The sequence below is a fragment of the Drosophila obscura genome, unplaced genomic scaffold, assembly GCF_018151105.1.
Source record: "Drosophila obscura isolate BZ-5 IFL unplaced genomic scaffold, ASM1815110v1 contig_73, whole genome shotgun sequence".
NCBI lineage: Eukaryota > Metazoa > Arthropoda > Insecta > Diptera > Drosophilidae > Drosophila > Drosophila obscura.
The window spans coordinates 4,649,490-4,668,911 of NW_024542865.1; the positions used below are offsets into that span (position 1 = coordinate 4,649,490).

The window sequence follows — 19,422 nt, forward strand, 5'->3', positions numbered from 1 at the left end:
TATGTACACTTTATTTATTGGCCTCTGGTTGTTTGCTGTGTACGCCAGACGCTTGCTGCCAGTATACACTGTACTTTACCCTCTTTTCATTCACTGTACTTGTTGGCCTGGCCCCATTATAACCAATTCTTGTGCTGCATTTAGTTGTCGACTGTTTGACTGTCGACGATTGTTGTTGCTGCTGTTGCTGTTTTGGTTTTGTGTTCGTTTTGTTGCGTCGGTCAGTTTTTGGTTGCCACATGGAGATGGAGCTGGAGCTGGAGATGTGGCGTTGGCAATGGCGATGGAGCAGCAGCAGCAGCAGCAGCAGAAGCAACAACAGCAACAACTTAAATTGCGCACTTTGCGTTGCGATTTTCAACATCTCCAACAGTGGCTGATGCTGCTGCCCGTTGCTGCTGCTGCTGCTGCCCATTGCTGCTGCTGCTGCTGCTGAATGTTGCTGTCGACGAAGACCGGAGACGACGACGACGACAACGACAACATCGTCGCTGGTTTTGTGCCCCCTTGTGCACCCGTGTGCCCCGTGCCGCTGCCTAGGTTCACATTCTCATTACAGTTCATTCACCCAAAAGATACGGCTTTATGTATCTATTAGTTATGTATGTGCTTCAGCCTTCAGTTCAGTTAAGTTGTTGTTGTTGTTGTAGTTGCTGTTGCAGCTCTGAAGCTTGCCCCATCGACAGCAGAGCTGCCCCAGCAGCCAGCAGCCACCAGCATCAGCGTCAGCAGCAGCAGCAGCAGCAGCCAGCATTTGCGGCAACAGCCTCTCTCCGCCTGCCTGCCTGCATTTTCAGCCAAGTTTTGATTTGTGTTATGTTGTAGATACACAAACAGAGGCAGGAATATCCATCCCAGAGGTGGAGTTAGAGGTAGATGCAGCAGCAGGAGGCAGTAGGAGGTGGCAGCAGTAGGAGCAGGCAGCAGGAGGAGGTGCTGGTGGTACAGGCAGAGGGGCAGAGAGAGAGAGAGGCAGATGCAAAGGCTATGGAGAGGTAGAGGCAGAGGCAGAAAGTTGTGTGGCAGTGGCAGCTACTAATGCAGATACAGATACATTCCTCTTGACCATCTGTCGTCGTTGTTGTCCTCACACTATGATACCCTCCATTCTCTCTGCTCTCCTCCACTCTCCATTCTCTCTGCTCCTCTCCACTCTCCACTCTCTCCGTACTTCTCTACCTTCCACTCTCTCTGCTCTTCCCTACTCTCCATTCTCTACTATTTTCCCTCTTCAACTTCTATCTTATCCAACGCATTAAGATACAAATTATATCGCAGCAAAGTATCTGCCCCTTTTGCCTTTTCTTCTGCCAAAAGATCAAACTACAGGCAGAAGTGTTCCATAGATCGTTGCACCGAAGTAACTCGCTTTGAAGATACTTATTTTCGTGTCTATGTATCCATTGATACATTCATTTTAAATACACACACAGCTTATACCAATCAAAAATTAATAATGTTTAATTTTTCCACTGCATCTTTCACGTATCCCCCGGCCCCTTTTAGATGCGTAGATACTTTCTGACAAAGATATGACAATAGTTAGATACATTCAGTGAATATTTTTGCTACTTACAACTTGCCATATTTGCTGCAACTTTAAATATCTAAAAGCAGCTTCCATGTTTGTGTTTTTATTACTTGTTGTCGCTTGTTTGTATCTGCGAGAATGTTTTAACAATAATTAAGATACTTTTTCTTTGTGCCAAAAATATCTTACAGGCTACTTGCTGCAAAAGAAATAACAATAGTTATGGATATGCACCCAAGAGATATTTTTCGCTTACTACTCACAACTTTGTGTATTTTCTGCAGCTTTGTTTTGTTACTTACGAATACTTCTTCTTGTTGCATCTGCAATTTATGTAGATAATTCTTACTGTTGTCTCGCAATCTAAATGCATACCTTTTTTTTACCAGCCAAATATACATAGGTATATTGACAAAACAATTGTGAATAACGAGGCGGCTTTGCGCTGCCAAGAAAGTGCTACCCATTTGCGTTTCAATGTGCGTTGCAGTGCTGCCAATATCTGATTGATCCACTGCCAGCCATTGGTCAGCAAAAATACACCCATAATGGCAAAGAACAATTGCCATTTGCAGTTGCAATTGGGAGTATCCCTTTGTGCGTGCTCGTCAGGAATCATTTTTGATTTCTATTGAATAAAAGTTGTACTTGCAGCAGCAAACGTATTGGCTGCTTTGTTGAAAATATTTGCATCAAACAAATATCTGAGGAGTAACCTCTGGGAATGTTCTATTCATGCACATATATATTTTTTTTTATATTAAACCTACATAAATACGTTTCTAATTATTTCTCTCTTGTCTTTTGCAGGTGAGTTACATATGGCAATGTCACATCAAATATCGTATTTAATATTTGCATTTTGTGGGTAAGAATTTTGGATTTGAACAATTTGTTTAGACACAGAACACAGAACCATTTGACATGTCTCACTATTATCCCTGACCCAAGAACATTCGAGCAGCTACTACTTAAGCTACATATATCTTGAGAAGTTTTTCCATTCTCACATTTACCAGTTACGTGGGTTTCCCCATGCCAATAAATACTGGACCCGTTTAGAGCTTCCATTTCATGAGTACTTCATTTTCAATCGTTTCAAATCGTTTTTTTTAGTGTTTTTTGTTTCATTCTTTATCGTTTTCGATACCTATTTTCGTTCTTTACTTTACTTTACTTGGTGTTTTTTGTTTTGTTTGTATCTTTGATGCTCTTTGCAACGCTTTTCCTTTACTTTTTCGACACTCCATGGCTATCTACCAGTATTGACTTTTGTGTTCCATTTGCTTGTATTTCCTCGCAGCTTTATTTATTTTTCTATTGCCTTTCGGAACAATTTTTCGGTTACCCTATTGGTTTCCCTTTTGGTTAGCCCTTTCTTTCAAATCTATCTCCTTCTTTTTTTGTATCTGTATCCCTCGACTGCTTTTCGTTTCCCTGTTCTGTGAACAAAAATTCGCGAAAATTTCGCCCAATCGCAGTTGTTATTGCTGTTGTCATTTCGTTTGGCTTTACCGGGCTCTGCTACTGAGGCTGGAGGCCCCGGGAAAATGGGCGAGAAAAACTGAGCGGAAAAGCGGCGCAAGAGAACAAGAAGAAAAAAAAAAAAAAAACGCTGCGAATGCATTTTCCCTTGACCCTCTGCTGCCACACCTCCTACAATTCCTGTTCGCCTGTTGGCGATTGTGTGATGTGGCGTCCGGGGCTTAGGTTTTCCAATGTGCAACATGCAGCAGCAACAGCAGCAGCAGAGATGGCAGCCACAGCGGGAGCGCGAGTGAGAGGGGTAGCTCTAGCTCCTGGTGCTGCCATTTCCAGTGTGTATTTAGCAAAATGTTTTGTTGCTGTAGTTTAGTTTAGTTTCCCCCCCCCCCATTTTCCAGGAAAGGGGTGGCTTACGCAGTGGCTGCCGAAAATGCTGCTGCTTGCAACTGCAGCAACAAACAACAGATATGTACATATACTTACATTGCTAACGGATATATGTACATACACATAAAGCAAACAACGCACTACACCAAAAAAAAAAAAAAAAAAAACCAAAAACTAGCACAACAACAAAAATTAAAGGCGAAAATACTACACCAACAACAACAACAACTACTAGGAACAAAAAATACAACAGCTATGGACATCAACAAACACCAATGACAGCTTCAACAATATCACCAGCACAGCTACAATAAAACAGGTCCAATAACAGCTGAAAAATGCTTCACCAACAGCAACAACTAAAACTTCAACAACAGCTAAAGACAAAAAAAATGCTTCAGCATTAAACAATACTAAACCAGGCAATAACAACCAAAACTACACCAATAGAAGTTTCCACAACAACTACAACAACTTGTAATGCTACACCAACACAGGGCTAACAATGGTTGTCGTGTCCATTGCCCAAAATTGCTCACACACACACACACTACTCGCCTTCATTCCCTCTTATAAACCACATACCATTCTTCGCTCTCTCTCTCTCTCTCTCTTTCTCTCTCTCTCTCTCTCTCTCTCTCTCTCTCTCTCTCTCTGGAAATGCGGATGCATATGCAGATGATGATGATTAAGGCTTCGCGCTGAAGCAACCCCGCGTTACACTTTGATTTGTGGCAGCACAACCACCATGCAGCAACCCATGCCAAAGTCTAGCTTCGTTTTTAGAAGTTTACATACATAAATCTTAAGCTCATTCCAACATACCCCTAATTGACAAGATATTTGGGAAAAAACTTGATTAAAGTAGGGACAAGAAATTAAGTCAAATTGGGAATAGGATAAATAATAAATAATAAGAGCATGTGAAAGTGGTGTCTCTTAAATTAATAAAAAAAAAAGCATAAGCTAAATAAACAAGAGATTCTACAGCAGGAATTCCCTGCCCTCAAATACTATTAAATTTTTGCCCTTTTTGGGCCGGCAAGTAAATAATGATAACAATGAGAAATACAATACTTGAAAGCTATTTGCACAAACACAAACCCCAACCCCAACGCCAACCCAAGCCGCAATTTCATGTGCAGCTCAAATTCTCAGGCTTACAATTAACCTTTTCCAGTTGAACACCTTCCATCAATCTATGGGTTCGGTTCTGTTCGGTATTATCGTATTATGTTTAATAATTTCCGTGTTGGCTTTCCAAACGTAAATTGGCATTCAATTAAAATAAATGCCCAAATTGTATGGCAATTAAATTGAATGAATTAAATGTCAGAAATATTTACTTACACAGAATAATTCAAGAAATTATCAGCAAATGGAAGTGCTAAACTATTTTTTGATGCCGCAACAAAAAACACACACATTTAAATGGGAAATTTCATTGGATTTTATTTGCATTTTGTTGTCATTTTTCGAGACCTTTTATTTATTGCAATTTGATATTTGCTTTGTAAACAACTTTAAAATTTTGGTTTCCCATCTGCAGCGTTGCAGCGTTCGTTTTCTTTTCTTGCCACAATCTTTAATCTTTGAGGTCTTCAAAATTGACTTTCAGTTTCTATAATTTTCTTGCAAGTTTTCTAGTTCACTCCTTCCCCATATAACTATCTGTCTCTCTATCGCTCTCTCTCACTGTCTTTCTGTCTCTCTTCTATTGCATTTTTCGGTTAGCTGCCAAAATCCGTTCACCCTCTTTTCATAAGACCCCCAAGGAGCCCAAGAACCAGCGGAAGTAGAAACAGAAACCCAGTCTGTGGCAATTTTTTTTTTTTTTTCATGCATGTGGAATATACATACATATGTACGTGCATATATATATATATGGAAATATTTCCCATATACCATATATCAATATGGTATATATATATAGTCAATGGTAGTCGGAACTCTCCCCCCACCCCCCTAGAGAGACTTCGTTATTAAAAAAAAAAAAGAAAAAAGAAAAAAAAAAATTAGTACCGAAGCATTTCTCACTCTCTCTCTCGCTCTTTCGTCGTCGTTGTCGTCATGGCCGCCGCCCCACATCGTGTTAATGGTTTGGCGGCTGCCTGCCCTGCCCTGCCTGACTGCCGAATATTTTCCACGATTTACGAAAGGGGGCAGCAGGCCCCAGCCAGCGCGCGCCCCTGATTGAGGGGGCCCCTCTTTGTGGACGCGCGAGGGCTGCAAAGGCAGGAGAGCTCCTTGAGGTTCCCACTGGGTTCCTGTGTGGCTGTGACTGTGGCTCTGTGTGTGTGTGTGTGTGTGTGTGAGTGCAGCGCGCGCGCATCCTGCACTTATGCAAGTCACGCATCCCAATCCACACACACACAAACACATGTGTGTGTCTGCGTGTGTGTGTGTGTGTGTGTGTGTGTGTATAGGAGAACATTGTCCAATTCCAAAATGTTCCATTTCGGGTTGCCACAACAATCCTTCTGCCTTCGTCTTCTTCGTGTGTGTGTGTGTGTGGGGCTCTGAATTATGATTTTTGGTTAGCAAAATGTTAGGACACGTGCCACGCCTACCTAAACACCATACACACCACCACCCCACCCCACCCCACCCCATCGCACACTGCAAAGTGCACTCTCTTCTGTGTTCTCTCACCCACTCTGACTCTGTCTCTGTCTCTCTCTCTCCGTCTCTGTCTCTCTGTGTGAGGAAGGATGACGGCCATCAAACAATTATGGATACTTCACTTATTAGCCGGCACTGTGCACTGTGGCACTTTTGGGTGCTCCTATGGAAAGGCCATTAAACCAACCCCCTACTGCTGCCTTCTGCTGCCCGAAAGGATCTCAGTCGCACACTCATTCCAACTCAGCGCAGGACTTTTGACTCACACTCCCAAAATCCTTGACTGGAAAACAATGGAGAGATTTAACTTGATTTTCGGTGCGGAAGAGGGGGGAAGAGAGCACCTGAAGGAAGGAAGGAAGGATTTAGGCGGAATACAGAGGATGGGAGAACTTACCTAACTCTCAGTGCAACTGCAAGTGAGTGATGGCCGGGTATTGAGTGATTATGTATGTGATGGGCATACCCCCATGTTTACGTGAGCTATTACCCGATGCCACACAGAAAGAGGTAGAGAAGGAGGTAAAGATGCAATCGTCTGGTACATAGGCTACAGATACATACATACATATATGTATGTATGGGCCAAGGGGCAGTCGATTGCATAACAGTTCAAGATTCAAGTTTAAAGATTCCAGATATTGTTTGCATGACTTTGAAGATGACAACTTTAATGATTGATGGCAAATACATGATGTACAGTACATATATGTACATATATATTAGATTTAGATAAGTGGCAGTTCGAGGCGGTATTTAAATAATAAACGTGATAATCGATTTATGATTTATTATGGCGAGTTGAAAGTGTTTCTACTACGCGTAAATAATTGTTGTTGAATGCTGTTAGTGCCTAGGTGAGGGGTAATACAAATAATACAAAATGGATGCATGTGAGTGTGCGACCGCAATCCAAAGCCAAAGCCGAGGGCCACCGCCGCATGACGCGTCGGCACGTAGTCGACCAAATAACCAAAGCAATTGTTGCAGAGTTTTATTAGATGCATACATGGAATAGCAATATGCTATACAATATGCCAATATCTAACATTTATCGAAACTTATAGCTAAGAGAATTTTACTCCATTTGAATAGAAGTTTTCAATCAAAGATCATAGATCTGTGGATCGATAGAGCTCAGCAGCTGCTCAAAGTATTTTTCATTCGCTTGTATTTTCCCTATGCATTTTTTATTCTTTATTTGATTTTCCAGTTGCATTAAGTGCAGTGTCTCGTTAAAGGGTCTCCTTCCTTCCATCAACACACACACACACACATTCATAGCTCTCTCTCTCTCTGCCCGTATCTCTCCTCTCAACTCTCAACACTCCATTCTTCCTATGCTCTCTAAGCTTCTCTTTTGTGTGTGCAACGATAATTGAAAATTTCCATAGCCTACTTATCGGCTCCGGCACTGGTGCACCTCCTCCCGTTGCTGTGTGCTGTCTATTGTTTCTTTGGGCCTATTTCAGTAATTCCGTAATTCCATTTCTACCGACAAAGCCAATGGGGGACTTGCACCAGGAGCCAAGTGCCCTTTTTAGCTATCATTTGTTTGGCAAGGAGTTCTGATCAGGGGCCCAGCACTTGTGATTTCTATGGTATAATTGTGTGTGTGTCTATCTGTGCTTTGTGCTAAGTTCTCTGCCAGCTTGCCTTTAATCATCTTTCACACGTTTCCACACTTCATTAGCACCCTGCCTTCCTGTTTTTTTTTTCTTATTAATTTTTCTTCATTTGCATATCACGCAGGACAGGGCACTCCACTTCACTATCTCTCTCCCTCGCTCGCTCGCTTTCTCTGCGGGGCCCCTCTTTCTGGTTGCTACCTCTTTTCTCTACTTATTTCTCTTTCCCTCTTGCTGGCTGGCTGGCTGGCTGGGATTGCATTGTCAGCTGTGGCTGCTGCATCAACACCCCATCAACGTGCCACACATCCTGTAGGCTCTTTCCAATATTCCTCCAGTGTGTGTGTGCGTGTGAGTGTGTTGTGTCCTGCGTTTATTAAATGTACATCAAGCCGAAAAATGTAGAGGCAGAAGAACGTATCGTACCGGACTGCCACCCCCCCACCACCCGCAGTGCATCGCACCAATTCGTTGGCTGCGCTTCGTCCACGTCCAACGGTCCTCGTCGGTGGCTTTCGGGGTCGCTGTGAGGTCGCCTCGTCGTCCTCGTCCTCGTCGTCGACGCTCGTTGTCACGAGCCAACAATTTTGTGCTGATTCTATTTTGTCCATAACTCAGCCAGCGACCGACTCCATGCAGCCTCTCTCTCGCTCCCTCTCTCTCCCTCTCTCTGTGTCTCTGTGTCTCTCTTTCTCTCTGACTTTGTCTCTGTTTCTCTGGGGGCGTGTGTGTGCCCATCTCTTTCTGGCACACCACACATACTCATAGCATCTCTTTCTAGTCGTGCACCCCATCCAGCAAGCCCAGCAGCCCCAGCAAGCCCAGCAGCCGCGTTTCCCAATGGCCAAAATATGCCACTTAAAGTTTGATTCCGTTGCTCGTAGTATTCGGTTGTTGTGTCCAGCCAGCCCAGCCCCTCCTCTCACTCGTCTCATCTCTCCTCTCGCGGCAAGGGTAAACGAAAAGCAACCTCAAACTTGGGAGACCCAGAGAAGCCCCAGAAGCAAGGCCAAGTCAAGCCCTCAAGGATTGCTGGACTGCTTAGCAAATGCTTTAAGGCATTCAACAAAAAGAGAGAGAGAGCGAACGAGTACGAGTGAGAAAAGAGAGAGAGGAGCAGAGCATGATGATGCTCCGAAATCTACTGGTAAATATTAATTGCCAACAGAATGAAGAACAAAAGAAAATTACTTTTACTTGACTTGACTTGACTTGACGACACACACACACACACACACACACAATAAGTATAAGTATAAGGTTTAAGTATAAGAGTGTGCATTTAGTATAAGTCTTTCCCCCGTACAAGTGGAGGGAGTAGTTGTGGTGTGGTTGTGTCTGTGTGCTTTGTCTCTCTATAGATAAATGATTGAATGTTGTGGCATGTGCAACAAGTGGAAACGGGAGAGAGAGAGACAGAGAGCTCTTGGAAGCCTTATTGTCCACCAAGATATTGTCTTAGCTGGTGATTAGCAGCCATCGAAGGCTATCAAAATTACCCCCAAGCAAACGGACACTTTGCTTAGGAACCGTTGGGTCACATTTGGAGTGAAAATTTAATTGATAAAATTTCTTCATTTTTGGCAAAAAAAAAAAAAGAAATTCACATAAATTAATCTTAAATATAATTTTATTTTTGTAACTTTGGACACTAAAAAAAAACTCTTAAAAAGATATTTATTATATTAATATAATTATTTATATTTTATATATATTTTTATTTTATTATTATTTATATTAAAACAAAAAAAATTATAGTCGAGGAAATTTCCATTTTACATCTGACATGATAACAGTGTTTTAATCCATAAATTTTCATCATTAAATCATGATTGAGCAACGTTTAATCTATGGACCAAAAAAGAATAAAAAAAATAAAACGATTTCCAATCCAGAGACTTATTATGTGCTGAGAGCGGCCGCTCAGTTTGCTTGCAACATCGAACATTTTAGCTTGCAACATGCCACATACAACCCCAACAGGGCTCAACTGGGATTTGTTGGCTTTTCAACGTTTTTGTTGCTCTCCTAACTGTGTCAGAGCTGGTTCTGCTTGGAGTCTGGAGTCTGGGGTCTAGACGAGAGAACCAGTTGAAGATGCCAAGAAGATGGGTATAGAGGGAGCAGCAAAAAGCGTTAAGAGTGCTGAGTGCTTTGTACAACAAAAACGAAAATGAGCCACACTTGAAAACTTAATTTATATTTGTTTTTTTTTTGCTTGTTTGTTTTTGGTTTAAAGTGCCAACTGCTCATTGCTCTTGCTCATTGCTCATGGAAAAATCTCCTGGAAAAAATAGATATCTATCTTTAAATCAATCATATTTTTGCGAAGAAGCAATGCGATATTCTGGACAGTTCTTAAAGTTCCTCCTATCTATCCATTTATCTACTTTGAATGGACTATGGATCCTTGCTCAGTTTCAGTGGAACCATTGTCTGCTGAAGTGCGGCTAGAGGAAAGCTCAGGGCTTGCTGTAAAATACATGCATACATATACATATGTGTGTGTGTATGTGTGTATTATACGCATGTAAAGTAGATATGTATGTATTTATGTAACGTAGAATTTTCCACACATTGGAACCTGATTTTCGCAGCGTAAAAAAAAAAAGAAAAAAGGAAACGAAAAGTGGAACGGGTATTAAAACATAACGAGACCAGAGTCAGAGTCAGAGTCTCGCCGTCCAAGACGGTTGTCAAAGTCCTTTCCCTCTCTCGTTAGGTCCTCTACGCCGCACCGCACCACCCACCCACAAGTCGCTTTGCCCTCTCGCGTGTATCGCCTTTGGTTACTCTTTAGAGTCCTCGCCTGCCCACCTACCCACTCTACCCCCTCCCCCTGCCCGCCCCGTCTTTGGTAAACTATTTTGCGTGGCGCTGTGTCGTTTGTTCGCTGTCTGTCTCTCTGTTTGCCCTCTCTTTCTGTCGTCTGTCTGTTGTGTGTGTGTGTGTCTCTCTCCCTGTGTGTGTGTGTGTGTGCTTTTTTTTTTGCGCTGCTGCTTTCCTTCTTTCTATTGCTGCTTTTCGACCAGCCTCAACGCAGGCAGCGCTGTTGCTGCTCTGCGCCTGCACACACACACACACACACACGCGCGCACACATACAGAGACAGACGAGCGCACTAACACACACGAACAGTCTTTCATGTATTTACTACATTCCTCAGTACTTGAAGCGCCTCCGGAAGTGATGGTTTTCATCTGGTGCGGCGCGCATTTCGAAGCATAAGCCAGCAGCTGGTCCGTCCCCCCGTCTTTGCGGCATCATCACTTTTTGTTTCCCCCTGCCCCCTGCCCCAAACACACACACAATCGTATGCAAAAAAAAAACAAAAACAAAAAAACAAAGGAAAAGTAAAAAACAAAAACAAAGCAGTAAAAACATATGAAAAATTAACGCTACTTTCGGGAGCGAGGCGAGCGAGCGCCGCCTGTTTCTTCTATCAAAACACACACACACACAGACGCACACACGCAAACACTTGTGCTATGTTGCTATGCGAGTGCGAGTGCGAGTGCGGTGAGTGATTACAAAAACATAAGTGAAGTGGAAGTGGAAGAAGAAGCGGGAAGAGGAGCAGCATATGACGAAGAAGAAGCATCAGTAGAAACAGCAATAAAGAAGAAGCAGCAGAGCAGTTGTCGGTTCGGGTGAAAAATGCGCACCAAAAGGAACGCCAGCGATTTGGGCCTCTTGCATCGCACTTGCATTGTCGGCGGAAAATCGGTGAGCATGAAAAATCCCCACAAAAGGAAAAGGAAAAAAAAAAAAAAAAACTCGAATCAAATTTACATTCAATAAACAACAAATTCAGCCTCTCTCTCTATCTCTCTGTCTCTCTTAACAACAACAACAGCAACCACACATGCGCGCCAGAGTGAGAGATAGAGAGAGAGCTTTACTCTCGCTCTGTTACTCCCTAGTCTCTCGCTCTCCCTATCGCCTCATTGTATTTTGCTCGTCAATCCACACACTCGCTGGTTTTGTGAGCGACTATTTTTGTTTGTTTGTAAGCCGCTTGGTTTTTCATATTATGGGCGCCTGTTACTTTCTGTAGACTGCAGCGTCATTGCAGCGAAAACATTGGGTTGCCGCATTTAGTATTATATTTTGCTGGGGTTTGTTCTTCTCTTTAAATACCGATTCCGTATGAAATTGCACGGAGCTAAAGGAGGCCCCAACCGCAGCTAACTTTAACAAAAACTTAGTGGCCCCCGCCACCTCCCCCTTATCCACTCTAAACACATCCCATACTTAAAAGATTGCCTAGCACCACAGAGTGAATGAGCGGGCGCGCGTTGTCAACGAAAGAGAGCAAACGAGCGAGCGAGCGAGCGAGCGAGCGAGAGAGTGTGTGTGCGAGAACGTGTGAGGTATTGCGGTTGTTTATTGTTTTTACTGGCCGCTGGGGGGCGCTAATTTGCTTGACGGCGGCGACAAGCTTAATATGAGGTGGGAAACGGTACAGTGGAAATTGTCTGAAATGTACGAGCAATAAAAAATCGTTGGCTTCAGTATTTTATTTTATTAACCTTAATGTACTTACAATTGTACAATAAAATTAAAATAAAACAAGGGATATTTATATTTTGATCTTATCTATAAATCTAACGAGTGAACACTGTATTTGTTTTTGCCATATGATTTATGGAATGGAAACGAGACTGCTTGTGGCACCATCAAATGTTGACAAATGTGCCTTATACATATGAACATACATATGTAAATATATTTCTTTTTTTGGCAAGCCAATTAACATGATTTATACAATTATTCGTAATATATTCGCATTGTATTCGTTTCGGTGTTTCATACATATCTCTCTTGCTCTCTTTCTCTCTCACACGATTTGCTTTGGAATTAATACCAACAAATTTGCAGAGAACTTTGTTGGTTTTGCAGTTTTTTTTTTTTTTTTTGTATTCTCTTCTTTGCGTTTGCTTATCTCTTTTTTGTCCTGCTTGTTGCTGTTGCTATTGCTGATTTCATTTACTCGTTATCCGTGTGACTGCGGGGCCTGGGGGGCATTCCGGCGCTGATGGTTTGCCTGCTCGCCTTTTCTCGGCACCCAGCACTTGGCATACGCGTCATACAACAAAATTTGTGCAAATTTTGCTCATAAACCGCGTGTAGGTGAATATCTGAGAATATCGGGTGTATGCCAGCCACTCTACACGGATTAGTCCCAAAGTGGACACCAGAATTTAAAGAGTTTAATATTACGGTTCGGGTATTATTTTATTATTATCAGAAGAGCAGCCAGCTTACTTCTAATGGAAACTGTAAAGCTTACAGAAGCCAGAGAGCGTTCGAGAAGGACGGAGAGAGAGCGAGAGAGACAACTAAATTATAACAGTTTCTACTGTGTGTGTGTGTGTGTGTGCGTGGGAGTGAGCGAGTGAGCAACAGAGCCAAGGAATTTGTATCTCTGGGTTGTCAAATCATATCCAGCAAAAGTGGAGAATAATTCATTAGCGAAACGGTTGTTATTGTTTTCCAAGAGAAATATTTGCTGCTGTTACTTTTGCAGTTACCCTGAGCACAGGTATTTCTTTTTGAAATTTAAAAGAAAATATTCTACAAAAATTACAAAATATATTTTTTTTTGTTTATTATTCTTAAGCCATTTTTTTCAGTTTTGAGCATTTCTTTAAACGTATTCTGTGTATGCCAAACAATTGAGCACTTGACAACCCTGCACTCCATTGCGAGGCTGCTCGCTCTGCTCAGTCATTCCTCTCTCTCTCTCTTTCTCGCTCGCTCTGTGGCCCACATACATTTTGGTCGTTCGGCTCTCTGCCGAGAGAGACACTTCATGGAGTGGCAACGGCAACGGCAACGCGACGCTTTACGTTTACGGCGAGACGAGACTCTCTTGCTGTGCCGCCTGTTTCCCTGTTAAATTGGCGGTTACACGCGCGCGTCAGGTACACGGGATGCACCGCACACAAAGCGCAGACGACGGCACACGCAACGGATTGACGCTGTCGCGGCATTCTGTTTCCTATTTTTGCCCAAATGGGTGGTTGTTTGGTTGTACGGCGGTCGGGTCGGGTCGGGTCGGCCAGGTCTCTTCGCTGGGATATGGTCTGGTGCCGTGTTCCGTTGATTTGCTGCTTATCAGGCGACTCATTGATTTTTTTTTTTTGTTCAGCTGGTGCTCTCTCTCTCTCGCTCGCTCTCTTGCTGAGTGACCATCCATCCATCTCTCTATTCTCTTTGGCTCATTTCGCTTCCACTCTGTACTCCTCTCGCTCACACCTCGCTCTTTTTGTTGTTTGGTTTGCCTAATTTCATATGTTGCCTGCTCTGCTCTCCCATTCCGTTGTGTGTTTGCCTGGTTCTGCCACTGTTTTGTTCATTTTTCATGCGCGCTCTCTCTCTCTTTCCCTCTCTGATTCGTTTTGCTTGTGCTGCTCTCTCGTTTGCCTTGCATGCTCGCTCACACTCGTGATTGCTTGCTCGCTCTCCCTCTCCCTTTCTGCTGCTGCTGCTTGCTGTTTCTGCCGTTCGCTGGCGACTGCTCTGCTGGCAGTTGCTGTGCGCCTGTTCTTTCCCTCGAATATCGAATCTCGATTTCGACGAGATTTTGTTACTTCAGACAGTCCCGTGTCCATCCATAACTCTACAGTTCTGCCACTGGTCTCTCCCGCTCTCTCTCTCTGTCTCTATCGCTTTGTCCCTCTCGTGTGTACATATCAAATTATTTATTTATTATATAGATTACAAATTCCTCTTTGCCCAAAGCAAAAGTGGTTTCACAAAAAAATACATATAATAAAGAGAGAGAAACGGAAAACACCGACTGACTGGGTCGGGTCTACGTCTACCCCTACCCGAGTCTGGAATTCTGTCATGGTCTGGGGCTCCAATCGTCGTCGTCGTCGTCGGTCGTCGCACTCTTTCACCTTCACCACAAAAACCTCACCACGGAGACTACGACGACGACGACGACGACAACATATGTTGACCGTCGTCTCTCTCTTACACTCATTTGCCATATTTAATTCTATTTAAATGAAAATGAACTGAAACCGATTACAATCCCCGCCCCTTCCCCGTTGCCACTAGACCACGAGTCGATCCGACCAGACCCGGGCCAGACCCAGACCCCGGCCAGACGTGCAAGCGTCGCGCCATGCAGCCAGCAAGCAACTGAATTGATAACAACACCCGATCCGACCCAACGAACGACACCGACAGCGACTACGACGCCTGCGACGGCAACGAACCCCAACATTTCCCCAACTACAGCGGCAGAGGCAGAGACAGAGACAGAAGCAGAAGCAGAGGCTGGGGCCCAGCGCCACTCAACAGTCAAGTGCTTTGCTTGCCTCAGCCAAAGCAGCGTGTGAAATATTTCCCATACAGCAAAATAGGAGAAAAAAAAGAAGCCCGAGAAGGAAAGTTCTCTGTTTGGGAGTCGACGCTTAAGATACCCTTTCTTGATTAAATTTAATTGTGAAGTGAGGGTAGCCACTATGAAACTATAGTCTGTTGAGTTCGGTAGGAATATTCTTTAGTAAGAAAAAATATTTGCAAGACTTTAGTGGCAGGTGGAAGTGCACTAAAAGATATAAAATATGTTCATATGTATATTATTTATTGCATATATTTATAGTGTTCTCTCCTAGTCGCTGCAAAGTCAAAATCAGAATGTTTCTCTCCATGAAAGGGTATCCAAAACACACACACAACAAGAAAAAAACAGAAACAAAACGAAAAGTAAAACCGACAACGACAACAACAAAATTGCAAAGCTCTCAATGTGCGCGCGCCCCCAAAGCACAAGGCGAAAAGCGTTGAATGAATGCTCAAACAGCAACACCGAACACCAGCGCACACACTCACTCACACACACACACTCACACTCACTGCAAAGATATACAGACAGTGGAAGCCTCTCACACAAATCCGAAACCAGAACACATGATTAGCCTAGTAAAACGAGGCATTGGTGGGGCGCAGGGGCAGTGTGAATAGTTTGGGAGAGGGGGGATGCGATGCGGTGCAAATCGCACGCTGAGCAAAGCTTTTGGGACGGTAGTTGTGCTCTCAACAGAAAAAACGGCAACAGCCAGCGATAGGCACACTCTAGCACAGTGGGACTAGAGCGGAAGTCAAGTAGTTACAAAACAAAAAAAAAACAACAAAAAATTGTAATTCCAATAGCAAACGATTAACTTGAATGATTAATGCAAGGATATATTTTAGAATATTAGGATATATTTATTTAAATTAATATGTGGCATTACACATTATGTACATAAATAAGTCATCTTGGTTAATCTGAAGCAGCAAACGCGTTTCAATCTGCAAAAAAAAAACATGTTTTTTGTTTCTGTAAATTGTTTTAATTAATAACATTTTCATAAACATTTTTTCATAATTATAATCCTGTTACGACCATTTTGTTTTGCCCCAATAAGTATGCTAATCCATTGGGTATGGCAATTTGACCCACTGTGCGTGGCTGCCCGCTCCAACCATTCCTTCAGTGTGAGCTTGTGTGTGTGTGTGTGTGTTTTGTGCGAGCAATTGGAAGAAGCGAAAAAAAAAACCGGTTGCAATGTTTACCGACATTTTCCGCTACGTTGGCAGAGCCGCACGCAAAGCAAGAGAGTGATGGTCTGTGTGCGAGAGAGAGAGTGAGAGAGAAAGAGAGAGCACGATAGCAGGCGAGGAAGGTCGTCGTTGTCGTTGTCGTTGGGCATGCCGAACAAGTGCTCGTGTCGTCGTTTGCCCCGACGTCGTCAGGCCATAACCGGAAGGTCGCCTTTACCACAACATTTATTATGGAAAATCGCGTAATCACTGTCGTATCACATTTTTTTTTCTTCTGTTTTTTTGTTACTTGCTTCGCTCTCTTGCTCTCTCAGTCCCGGTCCCTGTTGGGTTCGTTTGTTCGTTCGTTCCCGTACGCGGTTCCGTTCCGTTCGGGCTCGTTGTGTTCTTCCACCACCACCACCTCTCTCTCTCTCTCTCTCTGTTCCCCTTTCCCTGACTCTTGTGTCTGGTTTGGTTATATTTTTAGCAGCAGACGACTTCAAACTTGTTGCAAGTTGTTGCTGCCTGTTGGCGTGTGTTTGATGTGCGAACTCTGTGGAAACTTTATGGTTTGGTTTTTTTCTTTCTTTTTTTTTTTTTTTTTTTTTGGTTTTTTCCGTTTCTCTTCTTTTGCTTTTGCTATTCCTCTGCTGTTTCTACTTGTTCTCCTTGCTCCCACTTTTTTTTTTTCTTGTTCTTGTTTTATTTTCTTTACTTTGTTTTTTGCTATATTAAAGCTCTCCTTTTATTTGATGGCACATTTTGTTGGGTTCGTGGCTGATTAAATGGAAAGAAAAATGCTGCCATCATTCCAATTGAATGAGACTTCCTCGCTCTTTCTCTCTCTGTCTGTCTCCCTTTCTCTGCTATTTTTCTTGTGGCTACATTTTTTGGGGGGAAGCTTTTTGTTGTTGTTGCTTTTTCTAATAAGTAGCGAAGCTTTACCTTTACGCGGTTGTAGAGGGGGAGGATGGATACCGTATTGGAGGGCCGAAAATTTACGCGCACACCCACACACACTGACGCAGAACGCCACCAGTTCCAGTTCCATGGAAGCCGCCGCTGCCCGCTGCCGCCGACGTAAGCTAACGGCATATTCCACTGCAATTTTATTCAGTGCAGAGGCGTGGGCTTGTTGGGGGGGGAGGCATAGCATAGCCCATGGGCTAGGGTGTGTGTGTGTATGTGTGTGTGTGTCGGTGGGGTGATAGGGATAGGCTGATGGAGGGGGGGTTCTGTTCTGTTCTGGTTCTGCCGAGGCCATGGTCGTGTGGGTGGGCGGAGGGGGCGGTGGGGGAGGCGTAGCTGCAGTTTTGGTGGTTGCTTTCCCGGGAAATACCGTTAGCTTGTATATGTATATCGCTTTTCTTTCGTTCATTTTTTTTTTTCCACGATTTTCCAGTGGGGAAAAAGTGCTAGGATTTTTCTACTTGCGTTGCATTCAACCCTCCACCCCCACTGGAATTTGTGTGTGTGTGTGCGTATTGGAAGGCAGTACTCTGAGGCCTGCCAACTTCAGTTGCATTCTGCATGCGTGGCCCCCACCCCCCCAAAAGAAGAGCGGGAACCGAACCCGAACCGGACACGTGACACCCGTTGTGACCAGCACCCCCAGAGTCGAAGCCCAGAGAGTCCACGTACTGACCCGTAATCGTATGTTTGTTCCGATATCCAGGGCCCGTAATGGTAGTAGCCTAGCCCCCCCCCACCGCCATCGTATGTACAACTACCCCCGCCCCGCCCCATTAATTCTTTGATGATTTGCAAAGTGGATTTTGTGTATTTGACGATTGTTCGACTTGGAACTGGTGCTGGGTGCTGCTGGGTGCTGCTGGGTGCTGGATGCCATGCAGTAGTTCTCCTACTCGTTATTGTTGGATATATTGCAAAAACTGGTTTACTGTTGGCTGACTGCAGTCATGCCCTCTCCCTCACCCCTCACCCTCTTGCCAGCCTTCTGTCTCTTGCGCACCTACTGCAAAAGCTCACCAACTCTGCCACTGCCTGTGTGTGTGTGTGTGTGTGTAACCCTTTTAAGCGTGGATTGCTCTTTGCACTTCCTTGCATTGCATTGCCCAATAATACATAAATACATAAAGACATTGTACATACATACATACATACATACATATGTATGCACTTTGCCTTCTTTTATGTTTTCTTTCTTACATTCTCCTTCCATCTCTCTCTTGCCGCCTCCCTCATTCTTCTTTTTTTTTTTGTATCTTTTTCTTGCATCTTTTGGTTCAGTTTTTTTTGTTGTTGCTCGTGCATCCCCCCCGCGCGCCCTTCTACTTACCACCTTTACTTGTCGTTCATTCAATTTGAAGGCTTTTTTTTTTTGCCGTCTCCGATTGTATTTGAATCGAATGAAGTCGATAAGTGGGCGATAGCTTATCGATTGTGTGTGGCTGGCAAATCTGTGAAAAGCATCTTAAACGTCATGGATTGGATTTTTGTTTGAAGCGCCCCGTTGAGCAATTCCGGCGGGCACTTACATGGTATTTCATCTTTCTGAAACATAATCCTTTTGGGTTTATTCATCTCCATTTCGAATACAAATTGAAAGGGAAATTTGTTCTGTTCCTTCTGCAATATGTATCTTTTGTTTTTTTATTTTGAACCTTTGCACCTTCACGAATGTATGGAATTTTTTCAGCTGATTTTGATGACGAATATTCTTTCCAAGAATTCCAAAAAAAGCGAATAAATGTTCTAATCATATCGCGCGCCTTTCCAATGGTCTCCTTGTGGCCGTTTCTTTATGTGAAATTTTTACGAAATGAAGCGAGTAGAGCGAGTGAAGCGAGTGACCTATTCTGTACTTTGTTGGTTATTCAGAGAGAGCATTGGATTGGAGGAGGAGGCAGGTGTCGTGTCGTGTCTTGCACCAATTATAATTAGCAATGAAAATGGCCAAATAATTTTCAGCTCTATCTTTTGGGTGCAGGCAGCAGCTGGGGCGCCAAATGATTTTTGGTTAACAGTAGAGAAGCGCTCTACTATACTCCCTGGCCAGATACCAGATACAAGATACAGATGTATCCGTTCGTATGTGTTGGCGCGGTGGGGTGGTGGGGGGGGGTTTTGGGGTGTGCGTGTGTTGAGTACTGTACACAAGTTTTGCAGTCAGAGTCCATTTTGCTACACTTAAAGTGCGCCCCGTTGTAGCAACAGCCAACATCTTTGTTGTTGTATGTGCGTGTGGCATGTGGAATATTA

General features: G+C 43.5%; 1 protein-coding gene and 1 long non-coding RNA gene across 6 annotated transcripts in view; one reads left to right on the plus strand and one right to left on the minus strand.

Annotated features, from left to right (window-relative positions):
• LOC111065441 (neurogenic protein mastermind) overlaps positions 1-19,422 on the plus strand; it is a 98,038-nt gene that overhangs the window by 19,447 nt on the left and 59,169 nt on the right. Inside the window, exon 1 of one of the 3 annotated variants that reach the window (XM_022353627.2) lies at positions 10,649-11,379. The exons of the other annotated variants lie outside the window; for them this stretch is intronic. Within the exon in view, the coding sequence (XP_022209319.2) occupies positions 11,311-11,379 (69 nt within the window). The 5' untranslated portion in view covers positions 10,649-11,310. Of the gene's footprint in view, positions 1-10,648; positions 11,380-19,422 lie in introns of those variants that run through there. 3 annotated transcript variants of the gene reach the window in all.
• LOC111065443 lies at positions 1,579-2,214 on the minus strand. 3 transcript variants are annotated; one of them, XR_005968305.1, is made up of 4 exons: positions 1,907-2,214; positions 1,795-1,854; positions 1,721-1,730; positions 1,579-1,661 (listed from the first exon to the last, which is right to left on the minus strand). It is a non-coding gene; the product is annotated as an uncharacterized LOC111065443 (long non-coding RNA). The 3 variants fall into 3 exon arrangements; XR_002607002.2 differs by having other exon boundaries at positions 1,638-1,730; positions 1,795-1,841; XR_002607001.2 differs by having other exon boundaries at positions 1,638-1,730; positions 1,907-2,213.